Source organism: Aspergillus pseudodeflectus (assembly GCF_044049435.1).
Source record: "Aspergillus pseudodeflectus strain CBS 756.74 chromosome Unknown BJX68scaffold_17, whole genome shotgun sequence".
NCBI lineage: Eukaryota > Fungi > Ascomycota > Eurotiomycetes > Eurotiales > Aspergillaceae > Aspergillus > Aspergillus pseudodeflectus.
In genome coordinates, this window is record NW_027263793.1 from 87,821 (window position 1) to 103,832 (window position 16,012).

The 16,012-nt window shown below is 54.2% G+C and overlaps 8 protein-coding genes across 8 annotated transcripts; 2 read left to right on the forward strand and 6 right to left on the reverse strand.

Annotated features, from left to right (window-relative positions):
* Positions 1–3,631: 3,631 nt before the first annotated feature.
* On the reverse strand, positions 3,632–4,807 carry BJX68DRAFT_265910 (uncharacterized protein; the record flags this gene model as incomplete). Its single annotated transcript, XM_071045349.1, has 5 exons — positions 3,632–3,903; positions 3,953–4,017; positions 4,068–4,453; positions 4,506–4,616; positions 4,661–4,807. 5 exons carry the CDS (start codon positions 4,805–4,807, stop codon positions 3,632–3,634), a joined length of 981 nt encoding a protein of 326 aa, XP_070899923.1.
* Positions 4,783–5,470, reverse strand: BJX68DRAFT_235483 (uncharacterized protein; the record flags this gene model as incomplete). Its single annotated transcript, XM_071039889.1, has 2 exons — positions 4,783–5,320; positions 5,374–5,470. The coding sequence occupies 2 exons, from the start codon at positions 5,465–5,467 to the stop codon at positions 4,971–4,973; spliced, it is 444 nt and encodes a 147-aa protein (XP_070899924.1). The 3' UTR covers positions 4,783–4,970.
* Positions 5,471–5,708: 238 nt separating this feature from the next.
* On the reverse strand, positions 5,709–6,941 carry BJX68DRAFT_254690 (uncharacterized protein; the record flags this gene model as incomplete). Its single annotated transcript, XM_071042917.1, has 5 exons — positions 5,709–5,878; positions 5,931–6,062; positions 6,110–6,213; positions 6,271–6,687; positions 6,745–6,941. The coding sequence occupies 5 exons, from the start codon at positions 6,939–6,941 to the stop codon at positions 5,709–5,711; spliced, it is 1,020 nt and encodes a 339-aa protein (XP_070899925.1).
* A 778-nt stretch (positions 6,942–7,719) lies between these two features.
* On the reverse strand, positions 7,720–9,358 carry BJX68DRAFT_254691 (major facilitator superfamily domain-containing protein; the record flags this gene model as incomplete). The annotated part of the gene is made up of 2 exons (XM_071042918.1): positions 7,720–9,170; positions 9,220–9,358. 2 exons carry the CDS (start codon positions 9,356–9,358, stop codon positions 7,720–7,722), a joined length of 1,590 nt encoding a protein of 529 aa, XP_070899926.1.
* A 282-nt stretch (positions 9,359–9,640) lies between these two features.
* Positions 9,641–11,407, forward strand: BJX68DRAFT_275154 (CocE/NonD family hydrolase; the record flags this gene model as incomplete). The annotated part of the gene is made up of 1 exon (XM_071047784.1): positions 9,641–11,407. One exon carries the CDS (start codon positions 9,641–9,643, stop codon positions 11,405–11,407), a length of 1,767 nt encoding a protein of 588 aa, XP_070899927.1.
* Positions 11,408–11,774: 367 nt separating this feature from the next.
* Positions 11,775–13,503, reverse strand: BJX68DRAFT_275155 (uncharacterized protein; the record flags this gene model as incomplete). Its single annotated transcript, XM_071047785.1, has 3 exons — positions 11,775–12,078; positions 12,126–12,167; positions 12,266–13,503. 3 exons carry the CDS (start codon positions 13,501–13,503, stop codon positions 11,775–11,777), a joined length of 1,584 nt encoding a protein of 527 aa, XP_070899928.1.
* Positions 13,504–13,914: 411 nt separating this feature from the next.
* On the reverse strand, positions 13,915–15,034 carry BJX68DRAFT_275156 (major facilitator superfamily domain-containing protein; the record flags this gene model as incomplete). Its single annotated transcript, XM_071047786.1, has 2 exons — positions 13,915–14,704; positions 14,840–15,034. The coding sequence occupies 2 exons, from the start codon at positions 15,032–15,034 to the stop codon at positions 14,084–14,086; spliced, it is 816 nt and encodes a 271-aa protein (XP_070899929.1). The 3' UTR covers positions 13,915–14,083.
* A 480-nt stretch (positions 15,035–15,514) lies between these two features.
* On the forward strand, positions 15,515–15,970 carry BJX68DRAFT_265917 (RidA family protein; the record flags this gene model as incomplete). Its single annotated transcript, XM_071045350.1, has 1 exon — positions 15,515–15,970. One exon carries the CDS (start codon positions 15,515–15,517, stop codon positions 15,968–15,970), a length of 456 nt encoding a protein of 151 aa, XP_070899930.1.
* Positions 15,971–16,012: the final 42 nt, after the last annotated feature.

A 16,012-nucleotide genomic window follows, 5' to 3' on the forward strand; every position in this document is an offset into this window, starting at 1 on the left:
GTGTGAGTTCGATTGTCTCATTCGAGGTATCTTGGCAGGTACCCACGGCTCCACATGGCCGCCACCACAGCATGCAACGCAGCAGCCCTTGGGACGCATCTATAATGAATCCACAGACGGCCCTCTGTTTAGATTGCGCCGCATCTCGACTGGTCTTCTGGTCCACCAGAACGAATTGTTTGATGATTAAGTGGCCAAGGTGAGCTGAGAAAAAAATTTCATTCCCGACATCGCCGATGCCAAAGGATAGAAGTACTGATAGCCTAACACTGCCCTGCCGTTGCATCCGCACGGACTGAGTATATGTGCAGTCAAGTGCGCCTCTACATGACTGAAGCCAGCGGTCACAATCCCCGCCGCACCCGGCAGCTACGATACACATGTTGCACATCGCTCTTTCCCTCCTCGCGCTCATTGCGAGCGCGACAGCCCTCAATCCAGACTGCCACCCCGGCGGCAACTTTGACCTGACGAAATGGAACCTGCAGCTCCCCATCGGGAGCACAGGAAAGCCGACGACGATTTCCGCTGGACAGTTGCAGTCATGCAGTGGATACAGTAGCAGCTACTTTTATACAGACGGCAGTGGTGATTTGGTCATGACCGTCCCCGGCTCACCCTCGAGTTCGGGTTGCGTGACAACGCCCAACAGCCAGCATTGTCGGACCGAGTTGCGCGAAATCAGTCCGTCGAGCTGGAGTCCTTTGCAGGGCGTCAATCGATTGAGGGTTGAACTCACCGTAACCCAGCCGGATAACTCGCAGCGTGGAACGGTCATTGGCCAGATTCATATTGATGATTCCATCTCTAGGTAACTGCCCTTTATGTTTCCACCGATAAGTTGCTAATTGAAATCCAGCAAGCCCGTCTGCGAACTGTACTACAGCTCTTCAGGCCAACTAACCATGGGCGTCGAGTACACGCGAGCCGGAGGCAACTCGGTCTTCACCGACCTGGGCAACATCCCCGTCGGCCAGCGATTCAGCTACGAAATTCGCTACGAGGGCGGCCAGCTCTCCGTGTCGATCAACGGCGGCGGGTTTCGCAATCTCGACCAGAATGAGCTCGACAATCCAAACAGCTACTTCAAGGCGGGTAACTACAACCAAGGAAGCTCGTCTTCCGAGGTTGTCTTCCACTCGATTGTGGTCTCGCATGGCAGCAAGCCTGAAACGTCAGCACATGCAGTCTCGACGATTTCTTTTGGCGAGTATGGTCCGTTTGAGACACTATATGTTCTTGATCATACTGTCACTCCGTACCCTTCCCCTACAGGTGCCTGTGGGCCGTCGCCCACCAAATACTCTGACAGCACGGTCAATGTCGCATTGTACTATGAAGATAACTGCTGCCATGACGTCGAGACAGCGCATCTCGGTAGTTTCAACGTGTGCCATAATTCCAACGGTCCGTTTTCGTCCGTGAAGCAGGCTGTTGGACAGAACCTCTTTGACCGAGGTCTCCATATCAAGGCGTATACGGGCCTCGATTGCACAGGCGGGAGCGCTTCTGGACTCAGTCTTAGCAACAGCAAGGGCTGCCAGGCCGTTGCCAGTGGAGACGGGGGGTATCTCAGCTTCATGGTCGAAGAGCCGCCGACTTGCTCGGTGGATACGGAGAATGCGAGCGACAATACAGTTACTCTCGATCTGTACTCCGAGTTCGGCTGCTGCAACTCAATAGAGACGATCAAGATTGGGAATGTTGGGGTCTGCCATGACTCCAACGCGCCATTCCACTCGTTGTCTCAAGCCGTTGGAAGCAACATGTTTGGCTGGCTGTACCATATCCACCCCTACACTGGCAAAAGCTGCACGGGGGATGCAGGCGATCAAATCTCTCTGTCAAACAACAAACAATGCACCCAGCATGGTACAGCATGGAACAGCTTCAAAATCAGCCAGGACTGCAAGCACATTACCCCGGCAATTTCGAGCGACAATACCGTCACCCTGGCTCTATATCGCGACGGCAGCTGCTGCGTCCCCGTGATCGAAAAGTACAGCCTCGGAAACCTCGACTCGTGCCACACGCCCGATGCACGCTTCGGCAGCATCACCCAAGCCGTCGGGAAAAACATGTTTGGTCGCCGGATCTACATCCAAGCGTACACGGGCCCAGGCTGTACAGGCGAAATGCGTCAAATCTCGTTGACAAACGCACACGACTGCGATCTCGAAGCCGACCCGGAAACGTACGCGAGTTTCCAGATCCACGTCAAGCCGCCACCCTGCCAATACATCCAGCCGACCAACAGCAACCCCAGCACGATGGAGCTGGCCATGTACTCGGACGGCGGGTGCTGCGCGCTCGAGGGGACAACAACAGCCGGGACACTGGATAAATGCCACAATGCGCCGCAGGGCCAGTTCACGACGTTTAACCTGAACGCGGGCTCGAACCTGATCAATGAGGGCGCGTGGCTCTACGTGTATGCCCAGGCCGACTGCGCGGGCGGTGCGTACGGGGCTGCTCTGAGCAAGGATCTTCTGAGCGGCTGCTATTACTCTGGGGCGGGGACCATCAAGAGTTACAAGCTGATTATCCCGCCCAAGGCAGACCCTCCGTCGGAGCCCATTGGGGAACCGCAGGCGCCGAGTGGGCCTTCTCATACGGGCTGTGTGACTGCGCATTGCTAGTAGGTTCCTTGCCTGGCTTACTTTGTCGTATTGTAGCTAACATCCTGTCAGCGAACAGACAAACAATGTGCTTTTTGAGGACTACATGACGATCCAGGTTTACAAAGAGTGAGTCGGCCGCAACCAACCTCGCTGGCTTTTGTCTGCTCTGCCCCGCTAACATATATGCCAGCGGCAAATACATCCTGTTACTCCAGAAATCTATAAGCAACGCTGGCCAAGGCACGCACTGGACCTGGTCAAACGTCCAAGACCCGGACGGGGTGGTCTGGGATTTCCAGGGTAGACAACCCCCTTTCCCTCTCTTCCCTGTTTATCCCCTTTAGAAACGCAATCCGCAGCTAACACGATCCGCATGGATAGTCGGCGGCAACTGCGGCCAAATCCAATACCAAAACAGTGCACAAGCGTCCAAGGACTGGGTGAGCCTCGACCAGTCGCGGCAGCAGAGCACATTCGACTGCGACTTTGGCACACACACCGGGCATTGTCTTGAGTTTGAGAGTAGTAGTTGGGACGACGATACGTGTGCCTCGGGGTCCAATCCGCCGTTCTGTGATTATAGGGCGCGGTGTGATCCGGTTTATCCAGGGGATCCGGCTAAGTGTTGTTAAACATCAGCGCAGTGATTGAGGATATATGGCCGTGGACTAGGTAACGGTGAATTTGTTCATGGCAATATCACGGTATGCGTGGTGTATCAATCTAGTTGGATCCCATCTCGCGTAGAGGCAACAGAATTCTTTTATCGACCCGTTCTCATTTGGATTCCACGATCGGGGTGATATGCTGCTGAAAAGGTGTAATTTCCCGAGTGGCAAAAGCCCTCGTACGTAGATGCATGCCGCCGTCGACACCAGCGTCCAGCGCTGTCGGTCGGCGAAACGTTGTAAGACAGGTGGGCCGATTCTCATTCCCCTCAGCTGGCTTGGGGTCAGCCCACCAACTTTCCTCCTTTGGATCATACATTGCACCGTCATAACTATCAGGACTCAGGGCTGTCCACCATTGACATCCAAACCGCGCTCAACATCGGAAACATGTGAAACGGCCCCATTCGTCGCCGGCACCGATTGCACCTCGACCTTGCGCCGTTTCCTCGGTAGCTGGAAGCTTTTGATCCTAGCCAGTGCCAGTTTCGGTTTCAGCACGGAGCACGACGTAGACAGATTGCGGCAGAGCGGTCGTAGTGGAGCCAGGCTGCCTGCTGTGATACCGAGGCTTGCTTCGATATTCGACCAGATGGCGACTTGACTTGTTGCATCTGTACCGAGCTTAGTAGAGGGTTCATTCACAGAGGGACATCCACCAACGTAAGATTTCTTCGCTTTTCAGCGACTCCAGGAATGGGATGCGGACGATGACCGCTGCACTTGCCCTAAAACAAATCAATACACGTTCCGGCAGACTTTAGACGAGGACACGTACACGCATCCAATGCCAAGTATAACGGCTATTGCAGCCTTTGTTCCTAGGCTTGCCCTCAACCGCCGGATCAGGAATGCCGGCAACAGACCTATCGTCAGATCGCATGCCGCAGCGACAGCGCTGTAGAAGTAAACAATGTCTATCAAGACATCGATATCGATACAGTTCCCTCTAGCGGTCAACCTTTTCCAGTAGTAGTCGACCGGACTACATTGGAAGATGGTGAAGAAGAGAAATATGATTCCCACGGCAAGCGACAAGATGGAGACTATCCAGAGGACGATCTTGTGTATTCGTTGCAATGTGAAGCGGAAGAGCAGGATGACGATGGACTGCCTCATTGTTGTTGTTGTGAGGATGTAGAATATCTGCCCGAGCCACCAGCACTGGCCATTGTTAGCATGAATGGATATCTGCTGTCATAGATGGGCAACATACTAGAAGAGCGCGCTGGTAGTCGTCTGCACGGTTCGCGAAGTATGCCCTTCTCCTCCCGATACCAAACGTCGCGCCCACAATGCCACAGATCGCAAAGGCAAGATTAAATACCTATAGCTGTCAGCACACGGTCGTGGATATGCAGATGAACATACCATCGCCAGAACCATAAGCCCATCGTCACACGCGAATTTCCTCGTAATGCGCACGCGCACAAAGCATCGGAGACACACGGTCGCCAGCGACACCGCCAGCATGACAGCGATGACTATCACGAGCGACTCGCTTCGTCCGCCGAGCATACTTATTCAACATGTTCAACTAGATAATGCGGTGGCAGTCGCCGAGGGAGATGAAAAGTGAAGATATATTCCGTTGACGTCATGCGGAGATGGCATCCACGGTTCCACCAAAACGTCCAAAAACGTCGACGACGGAGAGCCAATTCCGGTATCCATTTAGTATCTAGTATACAATAAATGCATCCTGCGTTCCACCCTCCTCCGCCCATTTGGCTACCGCCGCCTTAACATCCTTGGCTACCTGCTCTACATAGCCTGGCCCGGGCGGCGCAGTGGGCGCCTTGGCGGGGTCCCCGACAACCCACGCAACGGGTTCCTGTGCGATACCCGCGAGGGAGTTTTTCAGCTCTTGGACGAATTCGGGTGGATATCCGCGACCGAACATTACGACGCGAGGCGGTTGGGTGAAGTTGTTCGTGCCGACGTCGTTGGTTAGGGGGAGGGGTTCCTGTCCCGCGAGGAGCTTGGGGAGCTCAGATTTGGCGACATCGGCGGTCTGGATGAAGTAGATCACTAAAAAGACAAGCTTAGTCTCTTCGATACAATACTTGTCAGTTGGGTTGTACCCTCATATTCCGGGCGCAGAGACTCAGAGACAGGCTTGCCGACTTCGACTCGCTGGCCGAGCAGGACAAGTGGGATTGGAGATGGGAGGGACATTTTGAAAGCTGTGGTGACGAGGGAAGATGAGTGATGCGTGGGGAGACTCGTTATATTACTGGTGGCTAAGCCGAGACGACCAGCCAAGCCAGACCCAACGACTGACAAATTGGTCAATCGAGGGCTCGTGTAGGCTCGTGTAGGCTCGTATAAGTCTGAATTGGTACAAAACTAATCTCCACTAATTTAGTACAACATGATCCACCGAGATATCGGTGGTCCGGTGGACAAGCATTCAGCATCACGCAGCTTGCTTGAGGTACGGAATTCCCGTCAGCTTGAACCCTCGCTCTGACAGCTGCACTGGCTGACGTGGACTCTTGCGGTTGTACGGGTCGGGCTCTCCGTTCCTGTACACGGGGAGATCGACAACGTGCATCGCGTTTGGCCAGTGGGTTGTCATTTTGGTTTCTACATCGTTAGCACAGCTTGTTACTTTGGGGCGAATCACAGGATAACCTACCCTCGAAAGCCTTCTTCTTAGTCAGGAGCTGCTCCTCTGTTGCGTCTTCCACGGGCATGTAGCAGGTGTACACGGCGAATCGAGGCTGCGATGATTTCGAGGACAGATTGTAGTGAGGTGTACGCGAGTCCCCTATAACGTCAGTATATACTAGAGCCTTTGAGATGTTATTGACTTACAAAGAAGCAAATCCCCCGGCTCAGCCGTCAACTTGATCCACTCGCATCCCTTCTCCTTCAACCAGGCTAGCCCTGCATCCGTAAACCCATACCACTCCTTCGTCCTAACAATCACAATCAGCACCAACGCACCCAGGAGGTATGGTAAAGAAGACACATACCATGACCAAATCCTCTCCTCATCCTTGAACACCTCATGAAACTCCTCGCTAAGCAAATGCGCGCCCTTGCAAACAATCAACCCGCCATCCTCCGGCCCGTTCGGCAACAGATTCACAAGCCCCTGCAGGCACCTAAACCCCGGCTTCTCGGGATCCTGATCCTGATGCGGCCAGGGCGTATTGGGTTTGACGTCCGTGCGGTTCGGGAAGCCGATATTCACGGAATCAAAGGAGACGATCAAATCCTCGGTATCGTAGACCTTCTCGAACGCATCAATGACTCCCGGTTCTTGGCGCACGGCCCAGGTGAATGACTCGTGCGAAATGGCGTAGCCGAGACACATGCCCTTTTCGTTGATGTCGGGCAGGTGGTCTTTGTGGATGGTCGAGGGGTCGTTGCGATCGTAGCCGAGGCCGCTGCATTCCAAATCAGTCGTCAATTATTAGATATGGGTGGGTGCGGACGGGACGTACAAGCCTTCGAGCCACTCGTGGATCGCATCCGCATATCCAAGGGCTCGATCACGGGGGACCGCGCCTTTTACCACGGCGAAGCCGTTCTTGAGCAGGTCGTCGCGGAAGTCGCCATATTTGACATTGGTGCCGTGCGAGAAGACTCGGCCGCGGGGGGCTTCGATGGTGGTGGTAGTGGTGGTGGTGGTTGTAGACATGGCTTCAGGAGAGATAACTCGGTAGCTCAGAATAGTTGTATCTATCTAGCTCTTTGGTCTATCCTTTGATTTTTCCTCAGATCGTACATCTTATAACCATCAGCCTCATCGCCCTATCAAGGTAAGATAGAAAGGCAAATCCGGTCCGGTCCGGCTCGGCTCGGAAATGGGTCGGTTATTCGACCAGCACCACCCCGACCCTACCCCAACCTTTACCCAGCCGCGCGATGCGGAGCGAGGTGGGCACCGGGAATCTGGGGTGCGTCGTTTCTCGGAGAGGTGGACCACATTCCACCGCGGACGGGGAAGCTGGAGGTGAAGGTGGACCCGAATGTAGCAGGGATGTGAAGGCGGCAACTGGGGCAGCTCGTGTGGATTCTCAGTATACATGGAGATTACGATAATTCAAGGCTTATACTGCCGGTTTCGGCCACTGAACCCGGTAGGATTGAAATACGTCCTGATGTGTCCTATGCGGCCGAAGTTGATTCGCAATGGGTGTAGGTAGACGCTGGCGAGGGGTTCTGTAAGCTAGCAGCTCGATGATGAACTATAGCGGGCCCTATGGTGACTGATAACAGTGTAAAATCGTGTCATTGTCTACAATAATGAAATTTCATTGATCGGAGATTGAGCTAATTGTTGCGGTATACACAATTCATTGTGGTAGTGGGGCTAGACTAGAGCATCTCAGCACGAATCGTCATGGTAACTATGGGGTGGACTAAACAAGACAAGCACCAAGGGGGTTACACGTTCGACATGAAGAGTGCGATATCTACTCAGCCCCAACCCACGCCTTAAACCACTTCCGAATCGCCGGCCCATAGAAGAACATGGGCACTGCAAGCAGGGCCAGAACCCCGCAAATCACCATCTCAACCACCATGGTCATATCATATCCAATGTCCTGAACAGCCGGCAAGGTCGCGTAACTGAGCCCAAATGAGATGATGCCGCGTCCTGCACAAATAACCACCAAGAACGGCGCAGCGCGCATCGGGAAGCTATCGACCGCGTAGGTAATGCCCACGATGTTCGCTCCCAAAAAGGCAAAGAAGCTCGCATTGTAGCTGACGAAGATTGCGCTGACGTTCCAGTTCTCTGGGTGTGATGCAGCCTGGCCGTAGATTATGCCACAGATCACACCGACGGCCGCGGGGATTCCGATCATGGGCAGGCGGTATTCGGGCTTGTAAATGCCGTTGTTCCGTTTCGTAAAGTATCGGATTGTTATATCGCTGCCGTAGCCGAGGAGCGGGAGGAAAATGATGCAGCAGGCAATCTGGCCAGCTTGGACGTAACCGAGCGATGTAAACGCCCAGCTCCAGGGTGGAGCGAGGAGGACGTTGGCAAAAGTTGCAGACTGGAAGACGTAGACTCCGAGAAAGGCGCCGTTGAGTAGGAGAAGCCAGAGGGTAACCGGGATGCAGAGGCCCTGCGCGACGTGTTTGAAGAAGATGGGTATGTCGCTCCAGTTCGGGGTCACCGTGACGAGTTTGAGATCGTGGCGCCAGGTTCGCGGGCCGTATTGCTCAATATCCAGAGGCGTACCGTAGGCGGAGAGGACCAGGGACGTTTCTTCAACTACCACATGCTTCGAGCCCGAGTCTTCTGAGGAAGTCTCTCCGCGCATGGCCTCTTCAGACCGCTGGTAAAGAGATTCCGAGGCAAACACGACAGAGAAGACAAAGGCAACGGCGTTCATAATAGTAAAGAATCCATACCACCACCGCCAACCCCATGCGGAGACCATATACGTCGAGGTGACGAAAAAGACGCCAGCGGTAACATTCTGGATAAAGATGAACCATGCGAGCTTGCGGCCACGCTCATGCAGGAAGTGAATTTCCTGGACAATAGCCGGCGACAGTGCCTCGCTTTGCCCTGCGGCAAGCGACATGATGTTGCGGCCCGCGATGTGACTTGCCAGGCTCTGCGAGCAGGCGCACCAGATCCCGGTAGCGATGAGCAGGAGCATTGAGGCAAGGAACACGGGTCGTCGCCCGATAGTCAGCGCGAAGGGCATGCTGATGAGATTTCCGATGCCCATGAACAGGGTCGGATACGTGAGGAGATCATTGGCTCTTTCCTCCTCTCCGGGATACTGCGCCTGTATGACCGAGAAGATGGGCCCCATGCCCGAGCACAGCACGACAGCGGTACAGCTGTACGCGGAGACGAGGATCAGGAGCATCCACTTGCGCCATGGCGGTAGATTCAAGGGATCTGTCCAGTCAGCATTCGCGGGGAAGCTGTCTAGGGGATGACATTTTACCTTTTGGGTCCGCTGAAGGAGTTGGGATGAGGATCGTCTCCGACCCCTTGAGCAGCGCAACGTCCCCAGGGGCGGGATCCTTGGAGAGCAGCTTGGGGTTGCTAAGTGTCTCTGCGTGTTCAACGTTGGCTTTGTCCATCGTGTCGGCTTGTTTGGCTTGGCCTGCAGCAAAGCCATCAACGCGCGGCTTTATACTACGTTGACCTGGTATCCCAATAGCAATCTGTCAATTGCAATAGCTACAGGTAGAGATAGCCGATTCGTAATGCACCCCGTGGGGTTGGACGCGTGGGGGTGTGGAGCCGCCTGCCGAACCGGGCTCAACCGGGCCCCAGCCGAGCCGACCCTGAGCTGTGTCGTGAGCAATAATAAAAGCACGCTCCTTCGCGTAGTAAGCATCTATGAGCAAGCAGAAGCCAGGATGCCAGTTACATTCAACGTCGAAGTCCCGGTCGAGGACCTGAAAGCGCCCGAAATCGGCCACGGTGGGTACCAAGGCCTAAACCCGCGCACCGAAGTACTTCCCAAAGGCCACCAAACAGCCCCCGGCCGCCGCGCCCTGCCCTGCGATATCCAAATCGACCACGATGTCGCCATCAAGGTTCGGGACGGATGCACACTCTACGCCGACATCTATACACCGCCTAACGCGCCGTCTCGCTCCGTCCCTGCAATCCTCTGCTGGAGCCCGTTCGGCAAGAAATTCAACGGCATCGACTCCCTCCGCTTGATGACACCATGGAATCTCGGAATCCCCGACGGAACACTGAGCGGACTCGAAAAGTTCGAAGCGCCTGATCCAGCCGAGTTCGTGCCGCATGGATACGCGATCGTCAACGTTGATTCCCGCGGAGCATTTGACTCCGAGGGGTGCATGGCTATTATGGGAACACAGGAAGCGCAGGATGGGTATGATGTTATTGAGTGGCTAGCGCAACAGGAATGGTGTAATGGAAGCGTGGGCATGGCAGGCAACTCGCATCTGGCAATCATCCAATGGTTCATTGCTGCCCTGCAACCGCCTTCGTTGAAAGCCATTGCCCCCTGGGAGGGCTGCGGCGACCTCTACCGCGAACAGTTTGCCCGTGGCGGAATCTACGGCGGCGATCTGTTTGACCACCTGATTGTGAAATACATGCTCCGCGGCCGCAACGGCATGGAAAGCTTCCGGAAGATGTTCGAGAAGCATCCGCTAGCAAACGACTGGTGGAACGATAAGCGGCCCGATATGAAGAAGATCAATATTCCTACGTATATAACGGGAACATTCACTAATACTATGCATGGAATGGGCAGTATCCGTGGATGGCTCGAGGTTCAGTCTGAGCGGAAATGGTTGCGGTGGCATCCGTACCAAGAGTGGTTTGATCTGTGGGGGAATCCTCAGGCGAATGTTGAACTTCTCTCATTCTTTGACCGGTACCTAAAGGGCATTCAAAATGACTGGGAGCAAACGCCTCGAGTGCGCATGGCAGTTCTGAGGTACGGCGAGGCAGACCCCTGGGACAGCATCGTGGAGGAGGGTTTCCCGTTGGCCAGGACCAAGTATCGGAATGCGTACCTTGAGAAAGAAGGAAACTTGCTGCTGGATCATCCCTCGCCATCTCCTGGGGCTGTATCATACAACGCCGAGGACCCCACCGACTTTGCAAAATTCACATACACCTTTCCCACCAGGACGCAGCTTGTCGGTATCCCAAAGGCAGTGTTGTACATGCACTGTGACGATCACAACGACATGGATGTCTTCCTAGTCCTCAGCAAGCTCTCGGCATCTGGTGAGCTCATGTTCAACCTTAATATTCCGTGGAAGGGTCTTCCAGTTTCTACCATCGATGAGATTCCAGCCGACAAGCGCACAGAGGTAATCCTCTACCAGGGACCAACCGGTATTTTGCGAGCATCTCAACGCTCAATTGATACTTCGAAATCAATGCACCCGAATTGGCCATTTTACCCGAATGACAAGCAAGAAAAGGTCGCGCCGGGCACAGTAGTGCGTTTGGAAATTGGCATTTGGGCTATGGGTGTCCAATACGAAGCTGGAGAGAGCCTACAGCTCCGCGTCAGTGGGCATTACCAGGGTTTCTCGAATTTCGGTACCCATGAGCATGTGCAAAACAAGGGGAGACACTGGGTCCATGTTGGCGGAGAGTATAATAGCCATCTCGTGCTTCCGTTTGCATAGGTCATGTCCAAGCGTATTGACAATAGAGGTTCCTAAAACAAAGAAATAATTTAATCAATGTCACTCTCCATGTTCAAACAGGTGACTGAGGTCGTTCCAATCCCATCCGGCCCAGTCAAGACCAGATGGGCCCCATCCGAAGCCCGTGAGGTTCGTAGAGTATTCATCTGGGGGTACGCTCAAGTCCAGGCCCACAGAGAAAGCGTCTTGCACCTGACCCCCAAGACATTTTTCGGCATATGATTCAACTGCCGAGAGTGTTTCCTCGACCCTTTGAAATCCATCCAGCCGCTGGTAGTGTTGCCGAGTTATTGCGAGTCCAACTTTCATAAGCTAATTAGGGACGGTTAGTACGAAAAGCTTGACTCTAGAGAAGCAGGGGACAAACCTCAAAGTCAGATCGAATGAGCAATGAGTTGCGTTCACGAAGAATATGGACAGCGAGGACGTATACTGCTCCAATGGGGCTTACCATGGAGGTTAGGTAGCTCGGTTGCCTTGAGTCTACCAAGGCCACGATCAGCTTTATTGACTCCCTTGCAGCTTCAACACAGGTAGTTGTGCCGTTGGCGATGAGATGATGCCACGGCTTTCCCCTCGCATATCGTTCAAGCACATCTTGCATCTCCTTTTCCTCCACAAGGAGGCCGCTTCGATTTAGTAGAATCCACCTATAGGCGTCAGGCCTGGTACGTGTATCGATGCGGAGGGTACTTACGCGTAGTTGTAGTAAAAACAGAGAAATGCCGACCGCTGGGCTCTTGCACGATCCGATGGAGACGCAGATCCGAGCCTAGGGGTGAGTCTGGTGTGCCCATGTCAGCCTGATACAACACCCAGTCGGAACCTTGGACTTACCGATATTCAGAGGGAACGTCCTTCCACCAGCCGTTCAACATTGTTGCCAACTCTCCGCCAACCCGCAACTTCTCTTCAACCGCTTCTTCCACTGTCTGCGGTAACCACTCCTCGCGTCGCCATGTTCCAGCTGCACGGTCCTGCATCTCACGCAAGGTATTAGCCAGGCCAATGCACGTTTTCTGATAGCTCAAGTCAGTTCCGCCCATCATGTCGTTCTCGCCCGGAAGCGCATGCTGTGAGAGGTCTCTGTCCCAGATCGTGGATGCGCGTCCGCACTCGAAGGCCAGAATTTTCTCGAACACGTACATGCACCACCAAGTTGCACAGGCTGGAGTTGCAGGCCCATTGCCAGGTGTTTTTGCCTCTTGATTGACGCGGATAGACTGGGCCATCGAAACACCAAGCGAGAGAATATCCCACGCCCATGATATTTCATCGCAGCTACGTAAGACAATCGCAAGCAACAAAACAGCTTGAACAGAGGCAATGCTGCGCTCCGCTATTATGTGCCCGAGAAGTGTATTGCATTGCTGAATATAAGCGTTGATCGTGGGACCCAGGAGATGCAACTGCGGGTCCGTCATGCAACCAATTGCAGCCACAAGGTATGAGAGCGCTTGTTGGGAGGGCGGTTTCGTGGCATCGTCAATGTCCTCAATATCCCGTAGATCGTCCTCGGAGAGGAACGGAAATAGTATCCACAGCGTGTCGAAAAAGGCTTGCTTGTACCTGCGCATCACATCCGGGGTAGGAAGTCGCGGCGGCTGATCAGAAAGAAGCAACCTAGCACCAGGAGGCGACGGTGCAGCATACGGCGCTGGAACTCTTAACCGAAAGAACGCAAGCTCGAGCCATTCAGTCATAATCTCAAACATGCTCCCCCCAACCAATTGAGGCATCATCGGCAGTCGGCCCGATCTCCAACCGGAGCGATCCCATGATTGGGCTGGAACAGGCGGATGATACTGGCTTGGCGGAGGTAATGGCGATGGACCGGATTCGGGTGTTGCTACAACCACTGCAGGAGACATTGACGGGGTTGCTGTTGCTGCAGCGGTGCGTCTCCGATGAGAGACGACGACACCCGAGCGCCGTTTGTCTGTTGTGATGCATTCGACGCCTGCTACGCGGCAATTGCGACAGGATGGCTGTTGTTCGTCGCATCGGGTCTTCTTCTGACGGCAGTAGTTGCAGGCATAAGACAGACGCTTGCGTTTCGGAGAATGTTGGTCCATGGTGTTTGTGTTGAGGGAGAGTTGGAGAAGGCAGGCCACTGAACCCCGGAGACGCTCCTCCACCTCCCGACCCCACACTCGGCTCTGGCTGCCGCTTCCAAGTGCCGAGCCTTGTCCATGTTCCATGCAAGTGGAACTAACTATGTACATCGTCATGGTATGCAGGGTTTCTTGAGACCCTATGAACTTCGATAACCAATCAACCTTGGCATATCCATTTGGCTTCTACACTTCAAGTACAATAATTATTCGAGGTTGGAGTTTTCTCTTTTCGATTAGAGTATAGATTATAGAGTTCGCATACTAACAGCCAGCACCCTAAAACGTCGCCCAAAGATTGCCCCGTCCGCAGCACACCATCGATAACTCACAGCCGCAAAGACAATCAAGCCCTGATAGTCATTTCCAGACGCCGCAAGAACCCTCCCACCCAGTGCCGTGCCGGAGAACACATTGAAAAGGTTAGTCGTTCCATAATGTATAGAAAATATTGACATCAAGTCCGAGGACAGACTGACAGACAGAGAGAAAGAACAGACCTCATGATAACAAACATATACACCGTCGAATAGCACCTCCCCTAAGAATGAAGCTTACACAGCTGGCCCACGCAAGCAGGCGCAAGACTAAGATTCCCCTCGCTGAAGAAGCCGAACACCACCGCGAGGAGAATATTAAGCGGTCGCTCGCCCGACGTCGCTGTCGGAACCGGGAGCCAGAAACACAGCAGCGTGACGAAGCAGCCGAGCACAGAAAGAATGAGCACGTTGAACCCACCCACCCTATCCGCAAAGTACCCCGGGGCCGAGCGACCGAAGACGCCCCCCGCGTTCATGAGGGCGAGTAGCGTGTATGTGAAGCGTGTTGAGAGGCCGTCGTCGAGCGCATACGAGGCTAGATAGGTTACGGGGATGAACAAGCCCCATTCGAGGAAGAAGACGCCCAAGCTGGTAAGGACGATGCCGCCGTGGCGGAAGATGGTTATATCTGGGGTTACTATGGCAAAGGCGAGTAGTTTCGCGGGGAACCGCAGCCGCGTGAGCAGGACACCTAGTGAGAATGTAAGGATGCAGACTAGGCCTGTAATGCGAGTGGTCCAGGCCCAACCAACCATCTGCAACAGTCTCTGCAACATCAGAGGGACGAGGATACCGCTGACTGCGCCGCCGAATGAGGCGATCCCCGTGGCGAGTGCGCGTCTCTTATTGAAGTAGTGGGCGACAATGGCGATGGCGGGGCCGAAGACCAGGGAGAGGCTGAGACCGCCCAGGAGATCAAAGACGAGCGTGAAGTGTCAGTATTGCGTGCAAATCCCCAGCAGCATCAGGTAGAGGACTGTCAGGACTCCTCTGCATGCTATCAGGAGCCTTGGGCCTCTTGCGTCGAATACCGGGCCCGTTTGGACGCCCAGAAGAAAGGTCAAGCCGTTGTAGATGCCAAAGACCCAGCCTACTGCGGTTGAGCTGTGGTCGCTAAGCTGATTTCGCACCAGGGAGGCTTGCCATGCCCCGATGTTGTTCATGAGGGACATGGAGCCGAATAGAGCTTTCCAGCACCACTCCCCATGCAACCCACCCGCCTTCGGGGTACGTGATTGCATCTGAGTCGATTGGATCAGCATTGTTCGCCTCTGGAGTCTTTTCCTTTTCGGCTGTGTAAACGGTCAAGGCCGCATACCCTCTCTCGAAGCTGAGGAGTTTGACGAATACATGACCTTGACTCCGATTCTCTCCGAACAGTCAATCGGACCGACGCAGGAGAGGCTTCGGTTCCGTACTCAGCGTAATGGTGCGACACAAGTTATCTATAGCCATTGGAAGATTGTGAATGGCCAACTGTCGGAAACGCCGATAGCCCTACTCTAGTTATCGGACGGTCCGACCGTGGATCGGTCTCGGTATTGCAGAGGCCCCTCCTGGGCCGACAATGTGACGCATAAAATATAACTAATGTGAGATGAAAGTATCCCAACTTCTTCATCAAACACCACAAAGCACCCTCCAGACCCAAAATGTCCCCCAACGGCGAAGCTTACCTGATCAACCCTTCGGCCCCCGAGGGACCTACACGGTTTCCCCAAGCGCGCCTCGCCCCATCCTCCGCACACCGAACCATGTACATCTCAGGTACAGCCTGCTGCCGCCCTGATGGGACATGGCCGGGCGTGACGACGAACGAGGACGGAACTTACACTCTCGACATCCGCCAGCAAACAGCCGCTGTCCTCGAGAATATCGACAACATCATCAAGGGCGCCACCAAGGGCAAGGGCGGCATTCACAATGTCATCGATTCGGTCGTGTATGTGTTGGATATGAAGAGCGAGTACGCGGGCATGAACGAGGAGTGGAATAAGGTGTTTGCGACGAGGGAGAGTGCACCGGCAAGGGCGACGATTGGAGTGAAGGAGTTGCCGGATCCAAGGATGGTTGTTGAGGTCAAGGCTGTGGCGGTTGTTGATGTGTAGCGGGGAGAAACTGATTTGGTGAATTAAGCAAGTCTCGTGCTT